The sequence below is a fragment of the Phasianus colchicus genome, chromosome 17, assembly GCF_987193195.1.
Source record: "Phasianus colchicus chromosome 17, bPhaCol1.hap1.1, whole genome shotgun sequence".
In the NCBI taxonomy this organism is placed as follows: Eukaryota; Metazoa; Chordata; class Aves; order Galliformes; family Phasianidae; genus Phasianus; species Phasianus colchicus.
Genome location: NC_143452.1, coordinates 10,915,468 through 10,939,451, shown reverse-complemented (window position 1 = coordinate 10,939,451; position 23,984 = coordinate 10,915,468). Strand labels below are relative to the sequence as shown.

At 54.4% G+C, this 23,984-nt stretch overlaps 1 protein-coding gene across 5 annotated transcripts in view; it reads left to right on the top strand.

The window, feature by feature from the left end:
• Positions 1-23,613, top strand: part of CDH22 (cadherin 22) — a 57,915-nt gene extending 34,302 nt beyond the window's left edge. For 2 of the 5 annotated variants that reach the window (XM_031587920.2, XM_090152431.1), the window contains exons 5-12: positions 1,785-1,952; positions 2,475-2,662; positions 3,130-3,383; positions 7,971-8,107; positions 13,486-13,607; positions 13,785-13,902; positions 19,632-19,883; positions 20,724-23,098. In XM_031587920.2, coding sequence (XP_031443780.1) covers positions 1,785-1,952; positions 2,475-2,662; positions 3,130-3,383; positions 7,971-8,107; positions 13,486-13,607; positions 13,785-13,902; positions 19,632-19,883; positions 20,724-21,253 — 1,769 coding nt within the window. In that variant the 3' untranslated portion in view covers positions 21,254-23,098. Of the gene's footprint in view, positions 1-1,784; positions 1,953-2,474; positions 2,663-3,129; positions 3,388-7,970; positions 8,108-13,485; positions 13,608-13,784; positions 13,903-19,631; positions 19,884-20,723; positions 23,099-23,337 lie in introns of those variants that run through there. The other 3 variants (XM_090152433.1, XM_090152432.1, XM_090152434.1) reach the window with 3 other exon arrangements.
• The last annotated feature ends 371 nt before the right edge of the window (positions 23,614-23,984 follow it).

The following is a 23,984-nucleotide window of genomic DNA, read 5'->3' as shown; positions in this document are numbered from 1 at the left end:
AGCGCTTGCCCAGAAATAATGGCTTTATATTCATGGCAGAGACATGGGAGGCCCATAAGCATGACCAGCTGTGGCCGGCCCTGTGCAGAAGGGCTGGGATGTGCCCTGCCAGGAGCTGTGCTCCGTGCTTCTGACCCGTGTGCTGGTGTGGAGCATCAGCCTTGGTGAGCAAGTGACAGGAGGGCTGAGGCTTACTCCTGTGTGGCAGTAGGCAGAAGCTGGAAGTGCCCAAGGAATAGGGGACAAGGCAGAGCCCCCTCTTTTTCGTGGTGACAGTTCAGGTAATGACAGAACTGAAATGACAGAGGGACTGGAGAGAATTGGGTGAGATTGTGTCTGTCCGTGAGAGCTGGGGAGCTGCAAGCATCTGAAATGGCAGTGATGCCTTTATAATAAATCCTAACAACGATAATTGTTGGAATAATTGCTAGTTTGAGAAAGCAAGGAGAGAGAAACATCTACAGAGCAGCGTTGCCAGCTACTGCTGCACCCATCATGTCATGCAGAGGAGGAAAAAAGATCCTTTCTTCCTTTCAGCTCAGTGACATTTGACTGCCATTGTGCCACACCACCAGCAGCTCCTTTTTGTGTCCTGTCCACTGCTGTCAGGTCGGGCTCCATAGCTGCAGGATGCACAGGGCATGGCTGGGCGTCTGCCATTCGGGCTTCGGTAAACCTGAGCAAAGGAGGATGTGCAGGGCTCGCAGTAATGGGAGGTAAAGCCAATAGTTAATCAGAAAAGCCTGGAAGAGAGCAATTATAAAAACAGAAAGCAGTGGCTAAATCTGTGGAATGTTACGAAACTGAGCTGGAGGGGATTTTAAGCTGCTCTGGGCTGCTGCTGGGATAGTGGGGCTGGGAATGCACCACTAATGACCTTGTACTCATGTACACATGCATGTGTGCCCCTGGTGCCACCCCAGGGCAGAGTGGGTTCTTTCTTTCTTTCATTCTCAAAATGTTTCTCTGTGCTTTGTTTCCATGTAAATGAAACATCTTGGCTGATGTAGAAAGTCATAATTTCTGCTTTCATGTTTTTTGGGCTTCGCTACTCTTTCCTTCTTGTTTTACATTGCTGTATGTTTTAGTCCTGATCATTTCTCCTTGCTCAGATGAATGAAAACCTGAAAAGACTTTCTGCACAATGAAATCTAGAAGGAAAAAAGAAGCACCAACATACCATGCATTTTGTTTGGCTTTGTCTCAAGTGCATTCTCAGCTCCCTGACACTGACAGCTTCCCTGGTCTCCTAACTTAGAGACACATTTTAAAGACACGTTTGAAAATGAGGGTGTCTGTACACCAATGGGAACACCCACGGGGGTGGCAGAGGTCGGGTGAGTGAGCAGCTCTGCCCCACATCCCTCCTGCACTGCTCTGCAGCAGCCGCTCCTCCCATGGCTGCAAGCTGTGCACATCCTCCTGTGGCTCCTGTCTGAGCAGATAAGGATAAGTGGACTGCTGCAGATTGGTGCCAAAGGGGCTTTGTGACTCAGCAGGGGCTTTTACACAGCATTCCTCCACATAGCGTGCAGCTGGCCCCCAGCAATCCTTCACCCTGGCCTCCCCGGAGGAAAACACAGATCTCCAAATTTGGGGCTATGAGGGTTAGTTAAGTGTTAGAATGCCTGCTGTATGAGCAGAGGCTGGGAGATCTAGCTGGTCCCATTTGGGGCTCCAGCTTGCTCCAGGTACCCCCCAGCAACCTCTCCCAGCTTCACCTGTTCTGTGACTCTGCAGATGCTCTGCCACGTGCCTGCACTCACTCCCCTGCCCATTTCCAGGTGTGATCCGGACAGCCGTGGCTGACCTGGACCGTGAGACACAGGACCGGTACGAGGTGGTGATCCGTGCCACGGACATGGCGGGACAGCTGGGCGGGCTGTCCGGCTCCACCACCGTCACCATCGTGGTCACTGATGTCAATGACAACCCACCACGCTTCCCACAGAGTAAGTCCTGCTCGTGTTGTTGGGCTCCTGGCACAGCCTGGTGTGTGGCTGCAGGATGAGCCGGCCCTGCTGCTCGGGATGTTTGCGGGGCAGCAGCACAGCACTGCACGAGGCACAGCGGTGTGCCTGGGTCTGAGCGTGTCCTTGCCCACCAGCCCCATGGGGGGCTCCCTCAGCTGAGGGTGCTGCAGCTGGAGGTGGCTCAGCTCTGTAGCTGCCTCTCCTAGAAATTTGAATTGGTGAAGTTTGCCAAGAATTGGACAACACTGCTGTGCTGTGTCTGTGTAGAAAAACCATCCCTTTCTCTACCTGGCTCTTTAAAGCATTAGTTCTCCCCAGTTCCCTTCTTGCAGCCCCTGTTTTTGGCTGGGGTTTGTTTTTCTCAGGACATTCTGAACTACAGACATTGGCAGAGTTTGGACAGTACTTGTGGCCCAAGAGTTATCCCAAGGAGCTACACAAGGTGTGCATCAGGGGAGGGTGCAAGCAGAGCCATGACCCTGGTGCCTTTCTCTCCTCCAGAGATGTATCAGTTCAGCATCGTTGAAACTGCCCCTGTGGGCACTGCCATCGGGAGAGTGAAGGCAGAGGACTCTGACGTCGGAGAGAACACTGACATGACCTATCAGATGAAGGACGAGGAAGGGGTGGAGATGTTCAAAGTCACCACAGACAGCAATACCCAGGAGGCTGTCATCACCGTTCAGAAGGTGAGGAGAAAAGCTGGCTGCGGGGAGGGCAGGCATCTCCAGGAGAGCCCTTTCCTTTGGGGGCTTCTACTGCATCTGAGTTGAAATAAACAAACGCTCCTCTGAGCGCAGCTCTAGCAGTAGCATTTCTGTGCTGGCAGATGCAGGAAGAGACCTGTTCTGCCTGGATAGCACAGCACAGATCTGTTTCTGGGAGGAAAAACTGAAAAGGAGCAGCAGTGCAGTGCCTTCTGCTGCCTGCACGGCTCCTGGGAGTGAGCAGTGTACAGATGGAGTGGTGCACAAAGTGATGGAGAGCAGTGCTTACAGCTCTTACTGATAGCACCTGTTAGGAGCAGAAACATGCCCACTTAATTCCCACACCTGATCAGCAGCACCAGGTGTGGCTAATTGGGGGGTCCTGGGGCTGTGTGTGGCTAATGGTGGTACTTGGGCAAGTTGTGGCTAATTCTCTCCTGTTGTCTCAGCCTCTGGACTACGAGTCAAAAAAAGTGCACACCGTGGTGGTGGAGGCCCTGAACAAGTTTGTGGATCCACGGTTTGTGGACCTGGGAACCTTTCGGGACCAGACCATCGTGCGGGTGTCTGTGCTGGACGTCGATGAGCCCCCTGAGTTCTGGCCCCCCTCCAACACAATGGAGGTCCAGGAGGATGCTCACGTCGGCTCTATCGTGGGGGTGGTCACCGCCCTCGATCCGGACACAGCGAACCACCCTGTGCGGTAAAGCACTGCTACAACTCTGTGTCCCCTTCCTTCCCTTTTGGCAGTGTGTGCGGGGTCACGGTGTGGGGTTCTCATGGCCACCACGTGTGGCAGAGGGGGGGTGGAGAGGTGGTGCAGGCTTCATGTGCGTGCTGCAGAGCAGGCAGCGAGCAGCAGTCTGTGCGCGGGTACTGGCAAGCTAGAGCCACCATCTCACAGGTGACAGACGTATCGTGGGCAAGTGACAGGCTTGTGAGTGGCAGGGGAGTGCCGGGGAAGGTGGCTGGGTGACGCCTGCGTGTCCTTGTGCTGACAGCCAGGCAGCCGCAGTGGAGCCTGACATGGGCCAGGCGAGCGAGCAGGAGTGACAAGCGGGCAGTGATGGGGAATGATAAATGAGGTGAGGCTTGGGAAGTGCGGAGCCAGAGCTCAGCTGTGTGTGCGCGTGCGTGCGTGCACGGGGATCAAAGATCAGAGGAGTTATATTTGGGCAGGGGACATAATCCAGGCAGCGGCTTATCTGCACAGGACATTTCCCATTTCCATTTAATTTGTGGCTAAAGAGATTGTTACCTTGTTAAATTGTTATTACCTAAGGCACAAAGCAGCCTTCTGGCTCTGCCAACTGGCCTGAGTCATGAGCAGTCGGGATGAAAAGCTGGTGTTCTGAAAACATCCTCAGCGTGTGGAGAATTTCCTTGAAATGTGTGTTCTTGTGCCAGGTGACAGCGGGGCTGCAGGCACCTTCCACACAGCCTCACTTCAAGTGAGCAGCATTGGCTCTGCATTGAGGGTTCTCTACAGAGCCCATCCCTGCCTGCAGTAAACTGGGGCAGAGCCTTGGGATGGCGGGTAGAGACCTCAGTGTGTGCATACAGAAGTATCTGTGCTTTGCACTGGCACGTTTCTAGCAGTGCTACGGAATGGAGATTTTATTTTGTGATCTGCAGCTGTGGGGAAGGCGTCTTGGGGACAGAACTCTCCTCCTTATTTACTCTTGTTCTCCATGCCCTTCCCCATGGAGCTTGTTGCAATATTTGCAGACAGAACAAAAGGAAGCAGAGGAGAGGCTTCCTACTGCTGTGCAGAAGATGCTGAGGACTTGGAGCAGAGAGAAGCAGATCCAACTGATCAGCAGGAGGATTAGAGCCCAAACGTTACCATACAGTGAGCTCAGTGCCAGGTGTGGCAATGCCATGTGCTCAGGGACAGGGCACAGCCAGCAGGACTCCAGGCAGGGAATTGCAGTGTGGCTTAATAAAAAGCTTTGCTACGCCTGCAGCTTCAAAGCAGCACCCAAAGATGAAGGCGAGCATCCTGCCAGGGCGTGCCACCAGCCCATCAGTGAGAGACAGCAGCACATCACCTCACATCCCAAGTGTGCAGCTCAAAGCGCAGTCACGAGGAGCCAGCACTTGTACTTCACCTCTGGTACATGAGAGAGCAGCCGGTCCTGACAGCGTGACCAGCATTTGATCCTCAGCCCCTTGAAGTCAGTGCGAAGCCTTTCAAGTTGGTGCAGTTCAGTGGATCCCTTTAACTTCCTGATCCTTGTCCGCTGGAGGTGGGAGCTGGAACGCGGCTCCTGGGCTCTGCTCCATCAGCTCTGCTGTGTACAGAGGAGAAGGCCAACACCTTCTGCTGTGCTGAGATGCGCTGTCCCCTCGAGGCAGGAGAGAAGAAGGACCGCCGCAGACAGCCCAGCAAAAATCAGCACCGTCAGCTCTCCAACCCTGCTGACACCGGGCTGCTGGTAACGAGGTTTGGGAAGTATTTTAAGCCAAGTGGGACAGGAGGTGCCCTTGTCTCTCTGCATCCATCCCCAGGTGACACAGAAGGCTGTGCTGCATCCCAGCTGCACAAGGATGCGGTGCCCGCTGCAGCTCTCTCTGGGTGCCCACAGAGCACCAACCTTTCTGGGGGAGCAGCCCCCAATTGCAGCTGCACAGAAGGGCCACAGTGCTGCCGGGTGGATCTGGAGCTCAGCATGGGCTGTGTGCCCTGTGGGGAGCACAGGAACTCAGCAGGGGCAGCGCTGTGTGAGAGAATGGTGCTTTTTTTTTTTTATTCTATCCTTATTTGTTGCCTGACAAAAGCTAGAAGCACTCTTTTTCAGAAAGCATTCAGTTCCCATTTGCCTTTTTGGCATTAGCTGTGTATTTCCTGAGTGTAGCACTGTTTCTCACCCAAACCATTGTATTAGGTAATACAGCGATGTGCTGTGTGTGTGCGAGGCTGTTTGGATGGAAGCCTTTTGTTTTTCTCTCTGCAGTGAGCCTGTGCTCTGATTGCGTGCATCCCAGGCTTTATCAGCACTGGGAAAACGTTGCTTGGGATTTAAGGTTCTCAGAGATATTCTCATCTGGCATTCAGCAAATCCAGAGGCACGTGTTGGACATGGGCATTTCGCAGACTCCAGCAGCACAGCGAGAACTGCAACCCGTTTCAATACAAAAGGGAGAGGAGGAAAAAACAAACATAACAAAAAGCTTTTCACCCAGTGGTTGAAAAGCTCGCTATTAACAAAACACATGGCATAAAATGTGCTCCTCGTTGCGTTCAGGGGGAGAAGTGAAACAAACTGCTCGAGAAATGCATTCACGAGAAAGATGAGCACCGAGAAAGCTGTCTAAATTAAACAGTCGCTTGTAACATCCAGACCAACAGGCAGTGCCAGCAGGAGGAGAAGAAAATGGTTTACAAGGTCTGCATCCCAATCAGAGCTGGGCACTGCAGTTCCAGATATGGAGCAGCAGCAGCTGAGCAGGAATGCAGTGACATCCTCCCTCCGAGCACAGGGAGGACATGGGAATGGTGGTGTCCCTCCCTGGGCAGAACATCAGTGGGACATTGAAGGGGAAGTGGGACTGCTGGAGGGAAGAGGCTTGTGGAGGGCAGCACAGACTTTGGTTGATAAAGGTCCCAGTACACAACATGACATCAACTGAGCAGAACTGGATTCCTTCCCACTGGAAGCCCTGGTCTCCATGGGGTTGGCTGTAAGTCCTTGGGAAGGGGAAGGTCTATGGCCACGTGGAGCAGATGGAGGGCTGTATGTCCTCTTGGACTGGCCACATTCAAATCTCAGCCCCACATCAGTGATAAACGCAGGCAGCACCCAGAGCTCTGTGTCCTGACAGCATTGCACTGAGAAGGTGTGCAGCAGCAATGACAAAGGGAGCAGATTTCTGCTCTGGTTTGTGTCCTGCTGTAGGGTGTGGGCAGTCAGTCCTTCCCTGCCAGCTCTGAAATGACAGAAGACAAGCTCAGCAGTGAAGCAATTAGAAGCACAAGAAGTGGTTACCGGTGACACCACGGTGCTCCCTGCTCCCTCTGGCCATGCAGGCAGCTGCTGCCAGATGTGATCACAGAACAGGACGTGTTAGGGATCAGCAGCTGCGGGAGAACAATCGCAGCAATTACACAAACGCTATTGGAATTATGCTATTGGAAGGACAGCAGATTTTGCCATCCCGGTTTCTGTTCCTCCTTCTAGCACAATGTTGGATCTGTGAGAGTTGCCAGACCCCTTCTGTCCCTTCACAGTGGGTGAGTGTGGAGTGGATGAGAGGCTGCAGTATGTGCTGGTGTCACTGTCCCTTGGCTCCGTGTTTATAGATGCTCTGTTTCCAGCTTGGAGATGGGGCAGGAAATGCAGGAGGGCTGGGAAGTCCCTGGGGTGTGGTTTGGTGATGCCTGAGCTCTGTGTGACAGATCCTCGTCACCTCCAGGGGAAGACAGACATGCAGGTGTGGAACATGATCATTTGTGCACGTGCACCAGTGAGATTTAGATAGCAATTTTCCCTTAACTACAAGCAAATGCTGTTGTACATTCTCACCCCCATCTGCCTGAGAAGGAGGGAGCTGAGGAATGCAATCTGGTGCTGTGTAACAGTGAGGGCTCGTAGGCACTGAGCCATTAGTGTGCCTTTGGGTCCCTCCATCAGGTAGGGATGCTCAGCTGTGTGGATGGGTGACCTGGGAGGTGACCTCCCCCCAGCTGGCTCCCTCCTGCGCCTGGGTGTGGGAGGCACAGGACTGCCCATGGCTCTGTGCAGCGTGGCCATGGCCATGCCTGGAGTGCCAGGCACATGAGCTGCACACCACGAGCTGCACACTGTGAGCCACAGGCGCTTGGAGCAACCGCCACGCAGTGTGCCTGTGTCACCCCTGAGCATGCTGCCAGCCTGGGGTTGCCCTGAGCCCTGCCCTGTCTGTCAGCTCTCCAGCTTGCTTTGTCCCTACATTTATCTTCCTCCTGTTGTTGGACATGTGACCGAAGGCTTTAATTTATTCCCAGCCCTCCTCTCGGTAATTTATCCTTTGTGCTCTTTGCTGTCTTGTATTATTTAATTCTGTAAAGCGCTCTGGGATGCAGCGCATATGAAAGATGCTGTACACAATAGCATTATGCTGCATTGTTGTGATTTGTAGGCCTTCTGGATTTCTAATTCCGATGGCGGCGGTGGTTATTTGTGTTACGGCTGCACCTGATGGCCATAGTTGGGTTGGGCTTCCCTTCCAGCCCTGCTTCCAAACAGGGCTCCAAGGCTCTCTTTGGCACGTCCCATTTTTCACGTTTTCCCCTCTTGCCTGCACCTAGGTATGCCATCGACCGCAGCACGGACACAGAGAGGATCTTTGACATCGATGCCAACACAGGTGCCATTGTGACAGGAAAGGTCCTGGACCGGGAGACAGCGGGATGGCACAACATCACCGTCCTGGCAATGGAAGCAGGTGAGCAGAGGAGCGGCCGTCTGGGCTGGATCAGCATCTGATGGTCATTTCCTATAGCCATCTTCCCTGTGACTGTGCCACCACAGGGCCTGCACTCGCAGCAAGCACAGGATCTGCTCACACCCAGCTGGGAGAGGCAGGAGGGAGCTGAGCGGTTGTGAGGGTTTTGTTGGTTGATCTTCCCTCCCTCTGCGTGATGCTAAGGCGATGGAGCCCAGCTTGGATGTTTCCAGCAGAAGTTCTGTTTGTCTTTTCTATTCCGGTAAAGAAAGAAAAGAACAAACCGGGGTCCTGCTGCTCAAAGAAGCTTTGAATAAACTCCTCTTGAGGAATGAAAAGAAAATAATAGAAGCAAAGGGAAGGCTTTGATTCCCTGCAGGTGCTGTGCTGAGGGTAGGAAGATGGTGGGATTGCCCTGGGCATCCTGCTGCCCTGTAATGTTTGCACAGGGCTTTGGTGTAGGGTCTGTGTTGGGTCCCCAAGGACCTCAGGGAGCACTCAGATTCTCTATATCTTCCTTTTTCTGAGCCTTAAGATGGAGACTGACTTCCATCCAAGGCACTGTGCTGGGAAGCAGAAAGGCATTGCCAGGTTTTATGCTTTGGCTGTACAACACCTCCCAGTTCCCGCAGACGTTTGCCAAGACCCGCTCATGGGATGAAGCCTTTCCTGGGCTTTGCTCTGACACACCCCACAGGGTTCCCGGTTCCCTTTTCTTTGCTCATTCTGAATAGGAAGATGCCATTCAGATTCGATGCACCAGGGCTTTGGCTGAGGGCCCAGCAGTTCATTCTGGCTGCAGAATGGTCATCGCCGCAGTGGCAATGATCCACTCACTTAAGGCTGCCCCAGCGAGGGCAGTCAGTGATCCCACAGACCCCACTGCCCCGGGTTGGGACCTCTGTGGCTCTGTCACCCTACGGGATGCTCACGGGTGGGTGAGCTCTGCACTGCACTGCCCCGCTGCCGGGGGAGGAGGGCTGATGGTGTTCAGCATCCAGAGGAAACGTGAGGTGACAAGAATCAGAAGGAAAATATTTATACGCGGCATCTAAGATTTCAGAGCAAGTCAGTAAATGCTGCAGCTCCCCTCAGGCAGGAGCGCCTGTCAGGCTGCATCGCTTCAAAGCCAGGGAGACTCCAGCGCTTCGACTTCTCCCATCAGCGGGCTCTGACTCATCCATTTTAACTGCCCAGACATTCCTCCCCGTGACATTATCCTTAACGTTTTGTAATCATGAAATATTAATGACTGATATTGAATTTAAAGCACAATTTATGTCTGAATCCTCAGGCAGAAAGGGCAGTTGTAAAGGTAAGGCCTTCAGAGTGACGGGGGGGGGGCTCAGGAGCGGGGCATCGCAGCACTGCCCTGGGGCAGCTGGGGGCCCTGTGCTGGCAGTGTGTGCCCCACAGCTTTGCAGCACTGCCCTGGGGCAGCTGGGGGCCCTGTGCTGGCAGTGTGTGCCCCACAGCTTTGCAGCAGTGCTGCCTGGTGTGTGCCCAGCAGGGTGTGAATGCCCATCCTGAGGCTGGCATGGCACTGCCCTGGGCTGTGTAGCCATTCTCTGCAGCAGGTATCCGTCCACAACTGAGGTACAGTGTCAGCTTTGGTGTGAGATGTGAGCCTTATAGAGCCGGGTGCCCAGCTCTGGATCTGCTCGGGGTTGGTGGGAAGCTGTGCCCTGGTGAGCAGCATCCTGAATCTTGCCTTCCCATCCCTGGCAGCACTGCCCTGCAGGGGTTTAACAAGCAGCAGCTGCTGGGAATGTGCCAGCTGGCAGCATGTGCTCCTGTGGCCGGGCTGGCTGCTTAGATTTGCACAAGACCTAGCAGCAGGTGCTCCTGCTACAGAGACCACATCCAGGGGGGTATGCCCCACCTGTAGATAATTTGAGAGACTGTGTTTGCATCCGAGGAGCAGTAAGAGAAGCAGCAGAAGGCTCCTGGTGTGCCCGTGCAGGCTGCTGCTGAGCGCAGTATTTGGCCTTGCAGCAGTGCAGCCAGCGGGAAACATGGGAACCGTTCAGCAAATCTGGGCTGGGACCAGGCCAAGCACTCCCAGAGATAAATCTTCATCTCACTCACAAGCTGTTTACCTTCCTTGGGCTAATATTAGTGATTCTCTTCCTGTTTTCCTCTTTGCTCATGTAAAATGATGAGGCCTTGACTGCTGTGTCCACTGCTGGTAATTGAGATGATAAATCTTCCTGCTGGAGACTGGCTTTAATCAGAGCATTGTGTTTGGATGCGATTTAATGACTCTCATGCTGCTGAGTCTGGGCAGGGCTCAGGAGAGGTGAGAGCCATTTGTATGTTACTTGGCTGCTCTGTTGTTTCCACTTTGCTTCCCTGGAGCTGCGTTGTCAGCCCCAGCTGCTGGTGTTGGCTCTGTGTCTGAGGAGCTGTGCCCCAGCCAAGCCCCTGCAGTGTCCCTGCTATCTGTGCTCCATTCCACAGTCCACAGCTCTGCTGACAGCTGTAGAGCTGCCCTGTGCTTCACAGCTGGAAAGCAGCGGTCCGTCCCAGTCTGCATTTTATTCTCTCAATTTGCTGAGATAGTGAAGATTAAAATTCCACCCCTGGCACTTCTGGCTCCTCCACTGATGTAAAAATTCTGAATTCAGTATTGTACCAATTTGGTCTTGATGCAGAAGAGAGCAGTTTGTGTGCTGTGCCCAGTGCAGAGACCCCAAGGAGTGCTGCAGCCACAACTGCAGCCTGTGGCCCAGGGGGCTTTCCTGGAGCTGGGCTTTGGGCTCCAGGAATGCTGCAGAGCATTTCTGTCTGTGGTGTGGCCACGCAGCAGGGCAATGCAAATGGTACAGCTGCTTCAGCACAGCTGGGTTTGGGGCTGCACAACAGAGGTTTGGTGGAAGTCCAAAGCACTTTATCATGAGTTTGCATGAGGGTCTGGAGAGGTACCAGCCAAATCCCAGCACAGTGTAACTGCCCTCTTTTCCTGCTGCAGAGGGGATGGTCAAGCATCTCCACAGCCTCTTCCCATCACTGGCATCTTCATCCACACAGCTCCCAGTGCTTATGGAGCAGTGGGGCATCCCCCTGGCAGCTGTCTGGGAACCTGCCCAGGCAGAGCCTGGATCTCTTGCACGATTGCTTTCCTGGCTAACTGAATTATAGAAACCACTTGGGGCTGTAAGTTCAGCCAGGGCGTTGGTCTCAACCTCAGTGTTGCTGTGCAGTGGAGCCCTTGGATGACACCCAGCACAGGGAGTGCTCCCATGGCAGCACAGGGAGCCGAGCTGCTGGGGAGGTGCTGCAGCATGGAGCTGCATGGCACAGCTCGTGATGCAGCGTCTCCGACACCATAAGGCCCAGGTTGGCAGAGGCAGCTGCCAGCCATTCTCCCGCTGCATTCCCAGCATCTCCCCTGTGTTCTGCGTGTTTCCACGTCTCTTTCCTCAGTCTTTTCAGATTAATAGCATTCCAACTCCTGGAGGAAATGCAGGAACCCGACATGTTTAATTTTAATTTAGGGAACCGTTTAGGTAGCAGCCTGGTTTCCTCGCTGCTGTCAATCAGGTTTTCTCAAGGCTGACATCAATTAGTTTAAAAATATTGAATGTAATTTTGCCTGACACAACATATTGCAGCCACTGCAAAATATAATTTATTTTAGAAGAAGAAATAATTAAACTAATTTGCATGTCAGTCAGCTGAGCTGGGAGAGACACTGCCACGGAAAATGACTTTTTTCCTCCACGGTCGCGCTCAGTCCCTCCACGGCACACAGTGCCCTGTTGTGCTCTGCCTGGCGGTGGTGAATGGGAGCGTTCATGTGAGGGGTGGGAGTGTTTCTGTGCACGTGGAGGTGCTGCACAGCTGTGCTTTAGGGCTGCAGCAGTGATGCTGGCAGTACTGCAGTGTGCTGTGCGCCTTCCATCACCGCCCTGCGCTCCTCATCGCGCTTCTGACCGTCATAAATCCACTTAACGCTCCGCCAGCCGCAGGAAAGGTGTTTCAAAGATGGTTTGGAGATATTTTTATCAAATGCATCCAAATATTTTTCGTATGTTACGCCCGTAAATTCAGGTGCTGGCTGAAAGGAAGGGGAGGTTTATAAGGAAAGCGTCTGAGGAGCTTTCACATAGATCATGGTACCGCTGGAATAAAGAGGAGTGGGTTGCGCTGCTGAGCTTGGTGCTCCTGGAGATGGCTGCATCAAAGGGGTCTGGGAGCACTTGGCAGTGTTGGGATCTGCTCCTGCACTGGGGGAATGTGACTGGGGAGGGAAAGATGGGGCCCTGGGCTGCTCCTGCTGCACTCTGCCTCCTCTCTTCTCTTTCTGTCTCCTCTCCTTCTCTCAGCAGGGCAGTACCAGATTCCTTGAACCTTAGCATTGAAGTAAGGGTCTCCATCTTCCTACAGTGAGCTGAGGATGGTGAAGCAGTGCTGTCACCCCTCTCCTTGCAGGAGCTGAACTGATTTCCCCCCAGCTCCTTTGCAACCCCAGTGTGTACAGAGCACTGCCCCCAGGTCCCCGCTCCCTCCCACCCCACTGCCTCCTGCTGTCTCTCCCCCTGGAAGTGATGGCAGTTTGTTTCATTGCACCAACATGCTTTTTAAAATAACACAGTGTTCCAGGCTTTTAGTCACGACTTCTGCCTCCCTCCCCCGAAAGCAGCCATCTAATCACCAGAGCAGCTGCTCTGGGTGAGAGGGAGTGATAATGCACCGAGTGAGGTGAAGGCAGCTCCAGGAGGGGGCTCAGGTTCCTGGCTAATTATGGAGCAGTGTTAAATCTCCCCTCCCTTGGGTCCTCCTCTACTGATACATGGGGGACAGCATTAATTTTGTAGACAAACAGACAGCAGAGCTCCTGCCCATGAGAGGAGAGGCATTGGGTCTGTCTAAGCTGTAACCTTTGGATGGAACAAAGGAGATGGAGAATGAGGGATTCCTCATTCCTGGAAGCATGTGAAGAGCTTCAGGAAACATCAGGCCCTCCACAGTGATTTGCTGATAGAGAGGGGACCCTGAGGCACATGCTGTGATCAGAGCTGTGTGTGTGGCTCCAGGCTCTGTGTGTGTGTGCCCCAGAGCAGCTGTGGTACCCACTGCTCTGACCTGACTGTGGGGCCTTGCTCGCAGCTGGGCAGAATGGGCTAACAGCAGATCGCTGGGAGTCCTGGGCACGCAGCCCAGCCATTGGGCTCATTTACTGGGAAACACGGGCAGTGAGGCCAAGCAGTGCTCTGCAGGAGCAGCCAACCCACGGAGGTCACCAGGCACGACCTCGGCGCTGGCAGCAGCTGCACGACCCACCATGGCCACAGGCAGATGGGATGAGGAGGGCTTGCTCCCTGCCAGCAGCAGATGGCACTTCCCACTGCAGCTTTGGTTCTCCTTTGTTTCAGATAATCATTCGCAGGTGTCGAGAGCCTCTCTGCGCATCCGCATCCTGGATGTGAATGACAACCCTCCTGAGCTCGCCACCCCCTACGAGGCTGCGGTGTGTGAGGACGCCAAGCCAGGCCAGGTAGTGAGCAGCCCCCCGCCCTTCTCCCAGGGCTCTGCCAGCTCTGTGCCACCAGCAGTGCATGCAGGGCAGGGGCTGGTTTGGTCCCTGTGATGCTCCGCTGTTTCACACCCTCAAACATGACCCCACTGGGGCTGTGGGGTGGCTCTGGTGCTCACCTCTGCTCTCTCCCTACAGCTGATCCAGACAATCAGCGTTGTGGACCGTGATGAGCCTCAGGGTGGTCATCGTTTCTACTTCACGCTGGCACCCGAAGCCACCAACAACCACCACTTTTCTCTGCTGGATGTTAAGGGTAAGCCCTGCTGGCGGGTGTGAGGGGCTGGGGCTGTGCTGGGTGCAGCTCAGGAGCCCTTAGGTATCCCTACAGCTCCTGGTTCTCAGATGGGCCCATTGAGTGTTTGCATTTCCTTATAGTGGCTCCACCAGGTTCCTCCTTTGCTGCAGAGCGCTCTCTGCTCAGCCCACTGTGGTCTTTTTCAGGGCTTGTGGTCCCTTCTTTGATGTGAAATCTCCAACCTGCCTGCAGGCAAGGAGATGATGTGGGCTTACAGATGAACACGCACCCGTTTGCAGCATTACCATTTATCCCTCTGCAAAGCATGCCCCAGAGCGTTGGTCAGCCCCAGACTGCCATGCAGGTAGCTGGGCAGTGCCCTGCAAATGGGCAGTGACCAGGGAGCAGCCCCAGGGATGCTGGAGGGAGCAGCAGTCAGGCTGTGTTTGTGTGGATGGTGGCAGTCCTGGAAGGCAGTTATCAGGCTGCTCCCTGTCTTTAGTGGGTGTTTTTCGTGAGTTTAGGTGCTGATTTCAGGTAAGGACAGCAAGGGCGTTTGCAGCTAGTGGGGTCTTTTCCAGCCAGATGTGTGTTTGCCACAGGGACCAGCCCAGGTGGGGGCCAGCAGATTGTGCTGCAAGGCTTTCTCCTTGTTTGGCATTATTAGGGTTGTTCAAACAGAGCTTGCAGCAGAACTTCCAACATAACTGTGGAAGAACCAATATCACTCTGTGTCCTGGAAAGCACAGCTGTCTCTGACCCACGACCCCCCCTGCACTCACGGGGCAGCTGGTCACCAGACTTTTGCTTCTTAGCATGTAAGCAAGCTTTAATCCTCCACAAGATTTTGCCCCACGCCCAGCGATTAACTTCCTTCCCTGACCTCAGGAAAACATATGACAGCTCTGTTCCACGCTGGTCCATCCCTTCCTGCACCCTAATGTCAGCTCTGGGGCTGCAGTGCCTGCTCTGAGCCGGGCTGTGCTGAACCCAGGCTGGGGTTCGGCTGGAATCACTGCTGGAGGGACCTGGGGCTCAGCAGGGGCTGCTCCACTGCCAGCAGCATCGGGGTCAGCCCTGCTCGTGCAGTGGGGCTCATGGGCAGGGATGCAAGAGCCAGTGCTGCAGGGCAGAGCTGCAGGAGGGCCCAGGATGTGCCCCCCCCGAGCTGCTGCTCTCATGAGTGGGACGACGCGCTCATCACGCGGGGTAATCCTCCGTGCTAAATGATCCCACAAACCTGCATGTGGTGCAACACTGCATAAAATGAGTAAAAGCTGGCGTCACCTCCCGCCTTCTGCTCTCGGTAAACAAATGCTGTTGCTGCAGGGTTATTCCCAGGGTGTTTGGAGACCCTCCCAGTTGCCAAGCGGTGCTTTCTGCCACAGCAGGAGGCGGTGGCTGCCTGTGCAGATGGAGGTATTCCTCACTTCTGCCGTGTGCGTGCTTTGCTGTCACCTCCCTTTGGTTTCCCCCTGCCCTGACTCCTCCGATCCATAGCGAGCCCTGGTCGTGCCCCTCCTCTCCCTGGTTCCCCCGCTGCACTCCTCGTTGCCCCCCGCCCTTGCCTCGCCCCTCTTCCACTTATCTCTCCTCCTCCATATAAATATCAGTGGTGACAAACTGCTACCACCAGCCCATCTGTTTCTTTGTACAAATTTGTAGCCAGTTTTGAAACGTGATTTATAAATATTGCTTTTGCAGCCAAAGAATGACACTGATGGATGTCAGCACAGATGGATCCACTAAGCTCTCGCTTAAATCCTTCTCATTTTTTGCTTTGCATCTACTTCCCTCGGCTCCCTCCAGGCAGCAGAAAGCCGTCTTGGGAGGGTGTTGTCCCCAGGGACCAGTGTCCCCTTGGGAACACTCTTGTTGCAGTCTTGCAAAGTGCCTGCAGTTACCGCCTGCAGACCCGCTCATCAGTGCCCAGCGGCACGCATTCCTGCCTGCGCTGCCAAGAGCTGCCTTGGTGCCAGGTCAGGGATGTAAGAGTGAAAGGTGACCCTGCAGGACGTTCTGCATTAGCTGAATTACCGCTGGAGCTGCGTGGAGGACTCAGGCTTTTAGAAGCAGCGCTGTTTCCTATTGGCATCTCTCGTTTTCTGCTCTCGACCTGTCCAAGTGAGCGCTCGAGCACTTGCTAATTCGTCAGATGTGAATGAAAAGTCGTTTGTGATAACTGTGAATCCAATCTGGAATGCAGATGCTTAGCAAATAAAGTGTCCAAAAGAGGAGATAGAGAAAGCTGACCTTGCCCAGGTCCAAACGGTGCCTTTCCAAAGGCATTCACCATCCTGTGACTCCTAACTCACCTTTTGCTGGGCCTTTCTGGCCCTAGAAAATTGATTACAAAAGGATCAAAGGCAATTAAAGCCTGAAATCATGTTCTCCAAGAAATGCTAATTGTGTTGGAAGGGACGGTAGAGAGCATCTAAGCCCAGCAACCTGGAAGGGTGGTAGATAATATGGAGCAACACATGGAGCTATTGACTCCGGAGCTCAAGGGCTAGGCAAGCAGATGTCAGAACTCTCTGCAGGTCTCATTAAGAGCTTGTAATGGCTGATAGAAGATCTAAAAATCATTGCAATCAAAAGCAAAATGTTAGGATTTGGGGATTGCCTCAGGATAGACAAAGCCTCCTCCAGCCCTGTAGGGATGCCTCTCTCAGCACGAACAGCACAGATGCTGATCGGATTTGGGGTGAAAAAGAGCATCGAACCTCTGCGAGAGCTGAGCCAAAGGCAAGGGAGCAGCAGTGGTGCCGTGGCCTGGCATTCAGAGAACTAGGGAGCAGAACCAGGCAACGGGGAAAAAGGGATCCTTCCCATAGCAGCTGCACCCTCTGAGGCTGGAGGAGGTCCTGGTGCATCCCCCAGGAATGGGGCATGGAGGCTGCAGAGCAGAAGCAGAGAAGGGAAAGGTAGGCACCCATGGGATGGGGGAGAGGGCACAGATAGCAGCACCCAGGTCAGAGGTGGTCGCTGTCTTCTGCTGTGCTGGTGCTGATCAAGATTGAGTTATGAGAAGGATTTATTAGCTCTGTCTTTGAAGCTGCCAAGAGCCTCTTTGGAAAGGGAGTCTGAGAGACATAATTATTTCATTATTCCTAGTCGTGTTATGCCCCTGCCAGTGTATATTGCATTCCTAAGCACTCCTCCCTCCATGCACTGACTGGTCCCTATGCTCTGCTCATGTTGGTTTCTGCCTTTTGTGACTGCTCCTCCAGCAGGTAGAGGTGCTGCTTCCTGCCCGTTGATACCCTGTGGCATGGAGTAAAATCTCTGCGTGTTCCTGGACTCTGTGCTGCCTTTCTCCTGTCAGCTACTGGGAGGGTTGTGCAAGGAACAGGGATCCAGAAGGTGCTGGAGAGGGGCACGTGGGTGGCAGTAGTTGGAGGATTTGGGTGCAGGCGCTGCTGGGGCCTGACGGGGGTCTGCCCATGGTGAGCAACATCCCTGGTGTGAACGTGCAATTTCTATGGCTCTTCCTCCAGTAGGATGTGCTGACATCTCCCCATTAGAAAAGAAAAATGTTGCTTTGTGATGACTGAAATAGTTTGGTGCTTGTAATTTTTGTCTCTCCCATGCACCATTTTGAGTTGCACAGCCCCTTCCTGAGCAGAGGTTTCTCACACAGAGCTTGGCTGCTCTGCTGCTTTATTTTTACTTTGTGTGTTCAGCAATGAGAATATTTCTCCCTCCCGCACTGGGCGGCGTGGAGCTCGGTGGTGCAGTGCTGTCAGAGCGAGCTGAGGGTGGCAGCTGCCTCTGCAACTTGCATGTCTATTTCCCCTTCATTTCCACAGAGCGTTTCTAAGGACACAGCATGCAGTGCTGTGTGCAGGCCCTGCTCTCAGCAGGCTGCAGACTGAAGGGGATTCCTTGGCCCCTTGCTATGAGATTCGGAGATGCACTCCAGGGCTGCTCCCTCGGTCCCATGGGGTGGATATGGAGCAGGGGACTGCTGGACCAGACCTGGCCATGGTCTCGGAGCGGTGCCTTGTCTGAGCTGCCGTGACCGCATCTCCGCCATCTCTGGGTGCCCAGTGCTTGCGATCAGCATGGACAGCTGGGAGCTAGTCCTGGCCTCTCGCTGAGATAGCACCATTAATGTTATTTATATCTCCCCGCTACGCTGCAGCAAGCTGAGGGAGCGGCACCGAATGAGATCGTGTTACCTTTGTGCAAACGATTAGCATAACAATTCAATTTTTCCCAGCTTAGCCTTGGTAGGGAATAGGAATCTGCTCTGCTCCTCCCTCCCACTCACTTCTGCACTGGGCTGTGCTGTGCCTGGAGTCACAGCCGTGCTGCAGCCCGAGGGCAGGGACCCCGGGTAGCCTGTGGGCATAGAAGCAGCACACTCCTCTGCAGGCAGCCCCTGCCCTGTGCAGGCTGCCCACGCTGCAGCACTTGGATCTTTTCTGGTTTGGGAAGCGTGAGCCAGCGCTGCGTGCTGCAGCCCTGCAATATCTGAGTGCAATATCGCCTTATTGCTGCCTTGTGATCTGGGCTCTGGGGTGGTTGCCTTTCTGAAACGTGCTTTGTGAGCGGGGATGAATGAGGTTACCTGGAAAATTCCGTTGGTGGATGAAAGATGCTACATCCAAAGGAAGAATTCTGCTAGTGAAAACCGCAGCACAGCTCTGCATGGAGGGACAAGGTTTGGTTTTGAAGCCTGGCTGTGTGCCATTCAGTGCAGCTCTGAATGTTGGCTGGTGTGGTCCTCTGCCCAGTGTCCACGCCTCTCCCCAGCTGGAAGGAGAGCTGAGCTCTTCAGGGCAAACCCTGCATTCTCACGTGAACTGGAAGAGAGATGATGTTTTCCTGCCTCCTTTATGCCTAAATCCCAGCCATCCCCAGCAACACAGCCATGGCAGCTGAGCTCCATGCTCTGCTCTGCCCTGTCTGCAGCACGGTGCCCTGGGACCTGCCTTCATCCTGCCCGCCCCATTGCCCTACAAGTGGCTCCTGTCCCTCTGTGCCCCGGTGCTCCCAGGCTGCACCGATCCATACAGCAATTTCCGTGGTGGCAGTCGGCCCGAGAGCCACGATTAAAATAGATGTCTTTTCCGATCGAATTGCTGATTGATACAGAAAGGGGCCAGTCCGACATAAATCAGGAGCAATGAAGAGAGAGGCTGCAGACAGCAGCACCTTGCTGCAAACAGGCCAATCTACGTTTTATTAGATAAAGTCAGCAGACAGTCGGCAGCACCTTCTGACATCTGGCCACAATTGTTCAGCCACTGTTCAGTCCTTTGCCGTCCACCTGGTTCTACTGCTGGTCGGCACATGTGAGCAGGGAGCAGAGCTGATCCCAGGCCCTTTTCCTATCCTCCATGCTCTGGTTGGTGCATGGCTGCCCGGGTTCATCCCTGGCCTTGGAGCCCTGGTGTGTCACACAGTTGCTGTGTTATGGTACTGAGTGGTGCTGCTGAGCTCTTGAAGCAGCCAGGTTTGAACAGATGGAGCTGCTGGCTCAGAGGAGCTCGGCCTGCTTCTGCAGAAGTTACAAAGGACCCAGAGAGTGCTGGGCTGGGCTTTTCCCCTCTGTCTCTTGGGCAATAAGAGGCGCACAGCCCCCTTCTTGGCTGAGCTGTGAGTGCTGGAGTTGTTGTCTGGATAAGAATTTGTGCCTCTCTGCACCCCGAGGGTTCATCCTATGAGCAGAGCAGCTCATACTGACCCTGCTGTTTCTACGATGGAAATGACTTTGCTGTGGCTTTACTTCTTCCCTGCAGACAACACAGCTGCGGTGCACACGCAGAGAGTGGGCTTCAATCGCCAGGAGCAGGATGTGTACCTGCTGCCCATTTTGGTGGTGGACAGCGGCCCCCCGGCCCTCAGCAGCACGGGAACCCTGACCATCCGGGTCTGTGGCTGTGACAGCACCGGGGCCATCCAGTCCTGCAACAGCACTGCCTACGCCATGTCAGCAACGCTGAGCCCCGGCGCCCTCATCGCACTGCTGGTGTGCATCCTCATCCTGGTCGGTGAGTGCTGCCCCTGGGCACACAGGATGCTGCATTGGTTCTGGCACTGCGTGTGCTGGAGCACCAGGGCACAGTGTGGAGTAGCAGAGAAATGTGGGCTTGTTTGTGCGTGGGAATGTGATGAGGTTGGAGAGATAATGCTGCGGTGCCCTCAGGTTCAGCACAGGGCAGCTGGAGAGCTGAGAGCCCTTCAGCACTGGGGCTGGCCTGCAGCTGGCTGCTGAGGACTGCCAGGGCTCAGGGGAGTCCCCTCTCCTTGGCATGGCATGGTTCCCCATGTCCTGTCACGTTGCCATTTAGAAAACCCTTTCCCGTAGGATGCACTTCACACTGGTTTCATTTTCCAATGCAGTGCAAACAAATTTCTGCCTAATTGCCCAAAAGAATAAAGTGCACATTAGTGCTTAAAAGGTGATGGGCTGAATGGATGATGATCCAGGACACATCTGTGGCTTGCTGCTCATGCTCCGTGCCATCTGCTCCACAATTGCCCTCACAACATTTGGCTGCCACCACCACCCCCCCTTTCCAGTGCATCTTCCCCAGACTCCATCCGTTTGTCTGTCCAGCCATGCACTCATCCATCTGTCCCTCCCGTCTCAGTGGCTGTGCAGCATGGAAGAGGGATGTCCCGATCTGCACTGAGCCAGCATCTCTCACAGGTGGTGATGTGGCACAACTGTTGCTCTCCAGCTAGTGGGAGCCGCCTGGGCTGTGCTCTGTGCTGCCGGTGCACACTGTGCCAAAGGGGTTCTGCCTTTGTGCCCTGGTGCAGTGTGAGTGTGCTGCTGCTACACAGCACGTTGCCTGCTCTGACCGCCTCTGTGCTTCCTCCCCCAGTGCTGGTGCTTCTGATCCTCACGCTGAAGCGACACCACAAGAGCCACCTGACGTCCGAGGACGACGAGGACATGAGGGACAATGTCATCAAATACAACGACGAAGGAGGGGGCGAGCAGGACACGGAGGCTTACGACATGTCCGCCCTGCGCAGCCTCTACGACTTCAGTGAGATCAAAGGCGGGGACGGGGGCGGGGGGCCGGGAGAGGGGGGAAACCCGGCCTCTGAGCGCCATGCCCTCCCGCAGTGGGTGCAGAGCCCGGACCTGGACTTCTCCGTGTTCAGAGACTACATCTGCAGGAAGGTGGAGCAGGCGGACGAGGACCTCTCCGTGCCGCCCTATGACTCGTTCCAGACCTACGCCTTCGAGGGCTCCGACTCTCCGGTCCCCTCGCTCAGCTCCATCAACACGTGGTCCAGCGGCTCGGAGCAGGACTTCTCCTACTTGGGAGGCTGGGGGCCGCGGTTCCGGCAGCTGGCAGCGCTCTACGCGGGGCGCCGGGGCGAGGAGGACAGCGAGGAATCCTAACGGCACCGCCGGACCCGCCGGGGGCAGTGGGTCGGGGGGCTGCGGCGGTGCCGGAGGCGCAGTGCCGTGGGACCGGGGGTCGGTGTGGGTGCTCCTTCGCGGTGCTCCCGGTCGGAGCTGTGCCACAACAACCGCGCCGGGTGCCCGCGGGAGCGCTGTGACCGTCATAATCTCCTTAATGCTGATCTCCGTTAAAGCACTGCACATTAATTTAAGAAAGGGAAAAAATCTAATTCGAGAGCATTTGGAGGGGGGTTGTCCCCCACAAATTGTCATTTAAATAGATCTGTTCAGTGAGGCCCATTCAGGAGGAGAAGAGCAAACCGGGAGCCTTTTGTTGTTTAAATTGTTTTTGTCACTTGAGTCTCAGAGCATTTGGAGCGCTTTGATTCCTTTAAGAGCTTTCCTTGCAGAGGGAAACAAGCTTTTAATTCTGTTCTGCTTTTTTTCGCTTACGTTTGCTCACTTTTTGGAGTCCTCTCTGTGCGCCCGGGAAGCTCACGCTGTGGCTCCGCGGGCTCATCCTGCGCAGAGCGACTGCTGCTCGGGAGCTCACTCCAAAGCGCACTTTTCTGCTGAGCTGCAATCGCTTCTCCTCTCAGCTCTTACACCTTTCCTGTGGTTGACCGAATGGCGGTGACCGGATGGGTCTCTCCTGCCATCCTGCGCTGGAGGCACTGGCTGCAACAACATCCCGGTGTACCCCATGGCCCCGAGGTGACAGATGGGGACGTCCTGCTGCTGTGGGGGCACGGTGCTGTCCCAGCGGCGGTGCCCTGTGAGCGACCCATATGGGCCCCTGCAGCACAGCTGCTTTGCACGAACCCTCTGGTTCTGACAGGTGCACTGGGAGGAGGCAGGAGGGATGTGTCGTTTTGCCTCAGCTGCAGATGATGCTGGAGGAAAGCGCAATCTGTGGCTCCTTATCTGTTCATGTTGAAAACAATCGATGATATAATAGATAGGAAACTGATAAGGTCTACCAAGGTCTGACACATCTTGGGCTTGTCATTGGGTTTGTCCTTTTAGTTTAGCCACAGACAGTGTTTTCTATTCTTGGAGAGGGTTTAAACGTAAATGTAGATGCGTGTTTGTTTTATGCTGTTTTGCTTCCCGGCCACTGGTGTCAGCCCTCTGGCCTCAGCGTGACTCCCAGCAGCGGAGAGGTGCAGGGATGCCCCTTCCCCACAGCCCCTATCTGCACTGCTCCTCCCGTGGCCGCTGCGCTCAGCTTCCTGCAGGGCTGGGAACTGCTCACTGCTCAGGGTCCTCCGGTCCCTGCGAAGGAGGCTGCAGGCAGCCGCACTCGGCGTGCCACTGGTTCACTGTGATGATGCTGGAGAGGTAGCAGGGCTGATGGGAAGTGATGCCCTGATTCCCGGAGCAGGAGAATGGAGAAAGCCCTCTTTTTCCTCAGGAATGTGTACTTGTTTTCCTTCTGGGCTAAAGAGCTGTGTCCAAGCCTCTCCGGAGCCGGCCTTTCCTTTAGCAAAAGTGTTGTGCAATAGTAGGGCTCTGTCTGTAGGAGATGGGGTCTGACAGGGTACGTGTTTAGCCACCTTCCCCTTGGGTTTTCCCCCATCCTCAACCAGCCTGTCCTCCCACACGCATGCACGCACGCTTGCGTCTTCATTTCCATCCCCCATGTAAATACACGGGGAGAGCAGGGCCCAGCAAAGCACTGCTCCGCTGCACCGCCGCGCTCAGCCCTCCCGTGACTGCAGGAGGAGCTGTAGCTGCCACAGTTCTCTATCCAAACTAAATTAGGAGGTTGATTTTCTCACCCTTGTTATTTTTTTCAAGGTCTTTCATGGACCTGGAAATAAATTATTTCCTTGTCGTCTAGCCTGAGTCTTATTTCCTTCTTTGCCTGGTTCTGTTTCCTGGTACTGAGCTTCCAACGTGGTCCTAGATCGTGTGCCCAGAGGGCCAAGGGCAGGCTCTGCTTATCCACATCTTCCTGTTTTTCAAAGAAATGCTCATCATAAAAAGCATCTTCATGGGAAAGGTCTATTTTTCTTGCTGAATTTGAAGGAAATGTTGAAAAACCAAAACACACTTGGCTTTCTCCATCTTTTGGACAGGAGAACGCCACCCTGCTCCCACCAGGATCCAGCCGGAACCCACCCAGCATCATCCTCGAAGCAAACTGCATGCCAGACAACAGAAGAAAACCTGATAGAGCATCCTCACGGTCATCCTTCCTTAGCCAACAGCATTCCCGGATGCTCTTGAGAGCACCAACCCTTAGCGCAGCTCTGCCGGCGCGGCCCGACGCTCCGGAGCTGTCCAAGCACCGGTGCTGATCGCGTTCTTCCCATCGTCACCAGCACCGGTCATCGATTGCTAGCAGGTTCTGTCAGCGTGATCCATATTCATGTGTATTGCTGCAGCATTCCGTTATCAGCTGCAGAAGAAAAAAAAAAAAGAAAAAGAAAAAAAAAAATTCTCCTTCAAGCCCAGTTTTAATACTAAAGTGATCTAAATAAATGACACTCTATCCTGACTGCGGACAAAACAATTGCTCGTGGTTTTCTTGATGGCAAGGGACTAGGAAATGAGCAATGTGACATTTGCCAATGATGTGAGATGCACTGCCCAGGGTGTTGCCAGGCTCTGGGTGCAGGGGAATGCACAGCGTGGTGGTGGCATCAGTGTAGGTCAGTAGATAACATGGGGGGAAAGTGAACCTCTCCATAAAGCAACAGTCATTTAAGTAGCATCTTGCGGC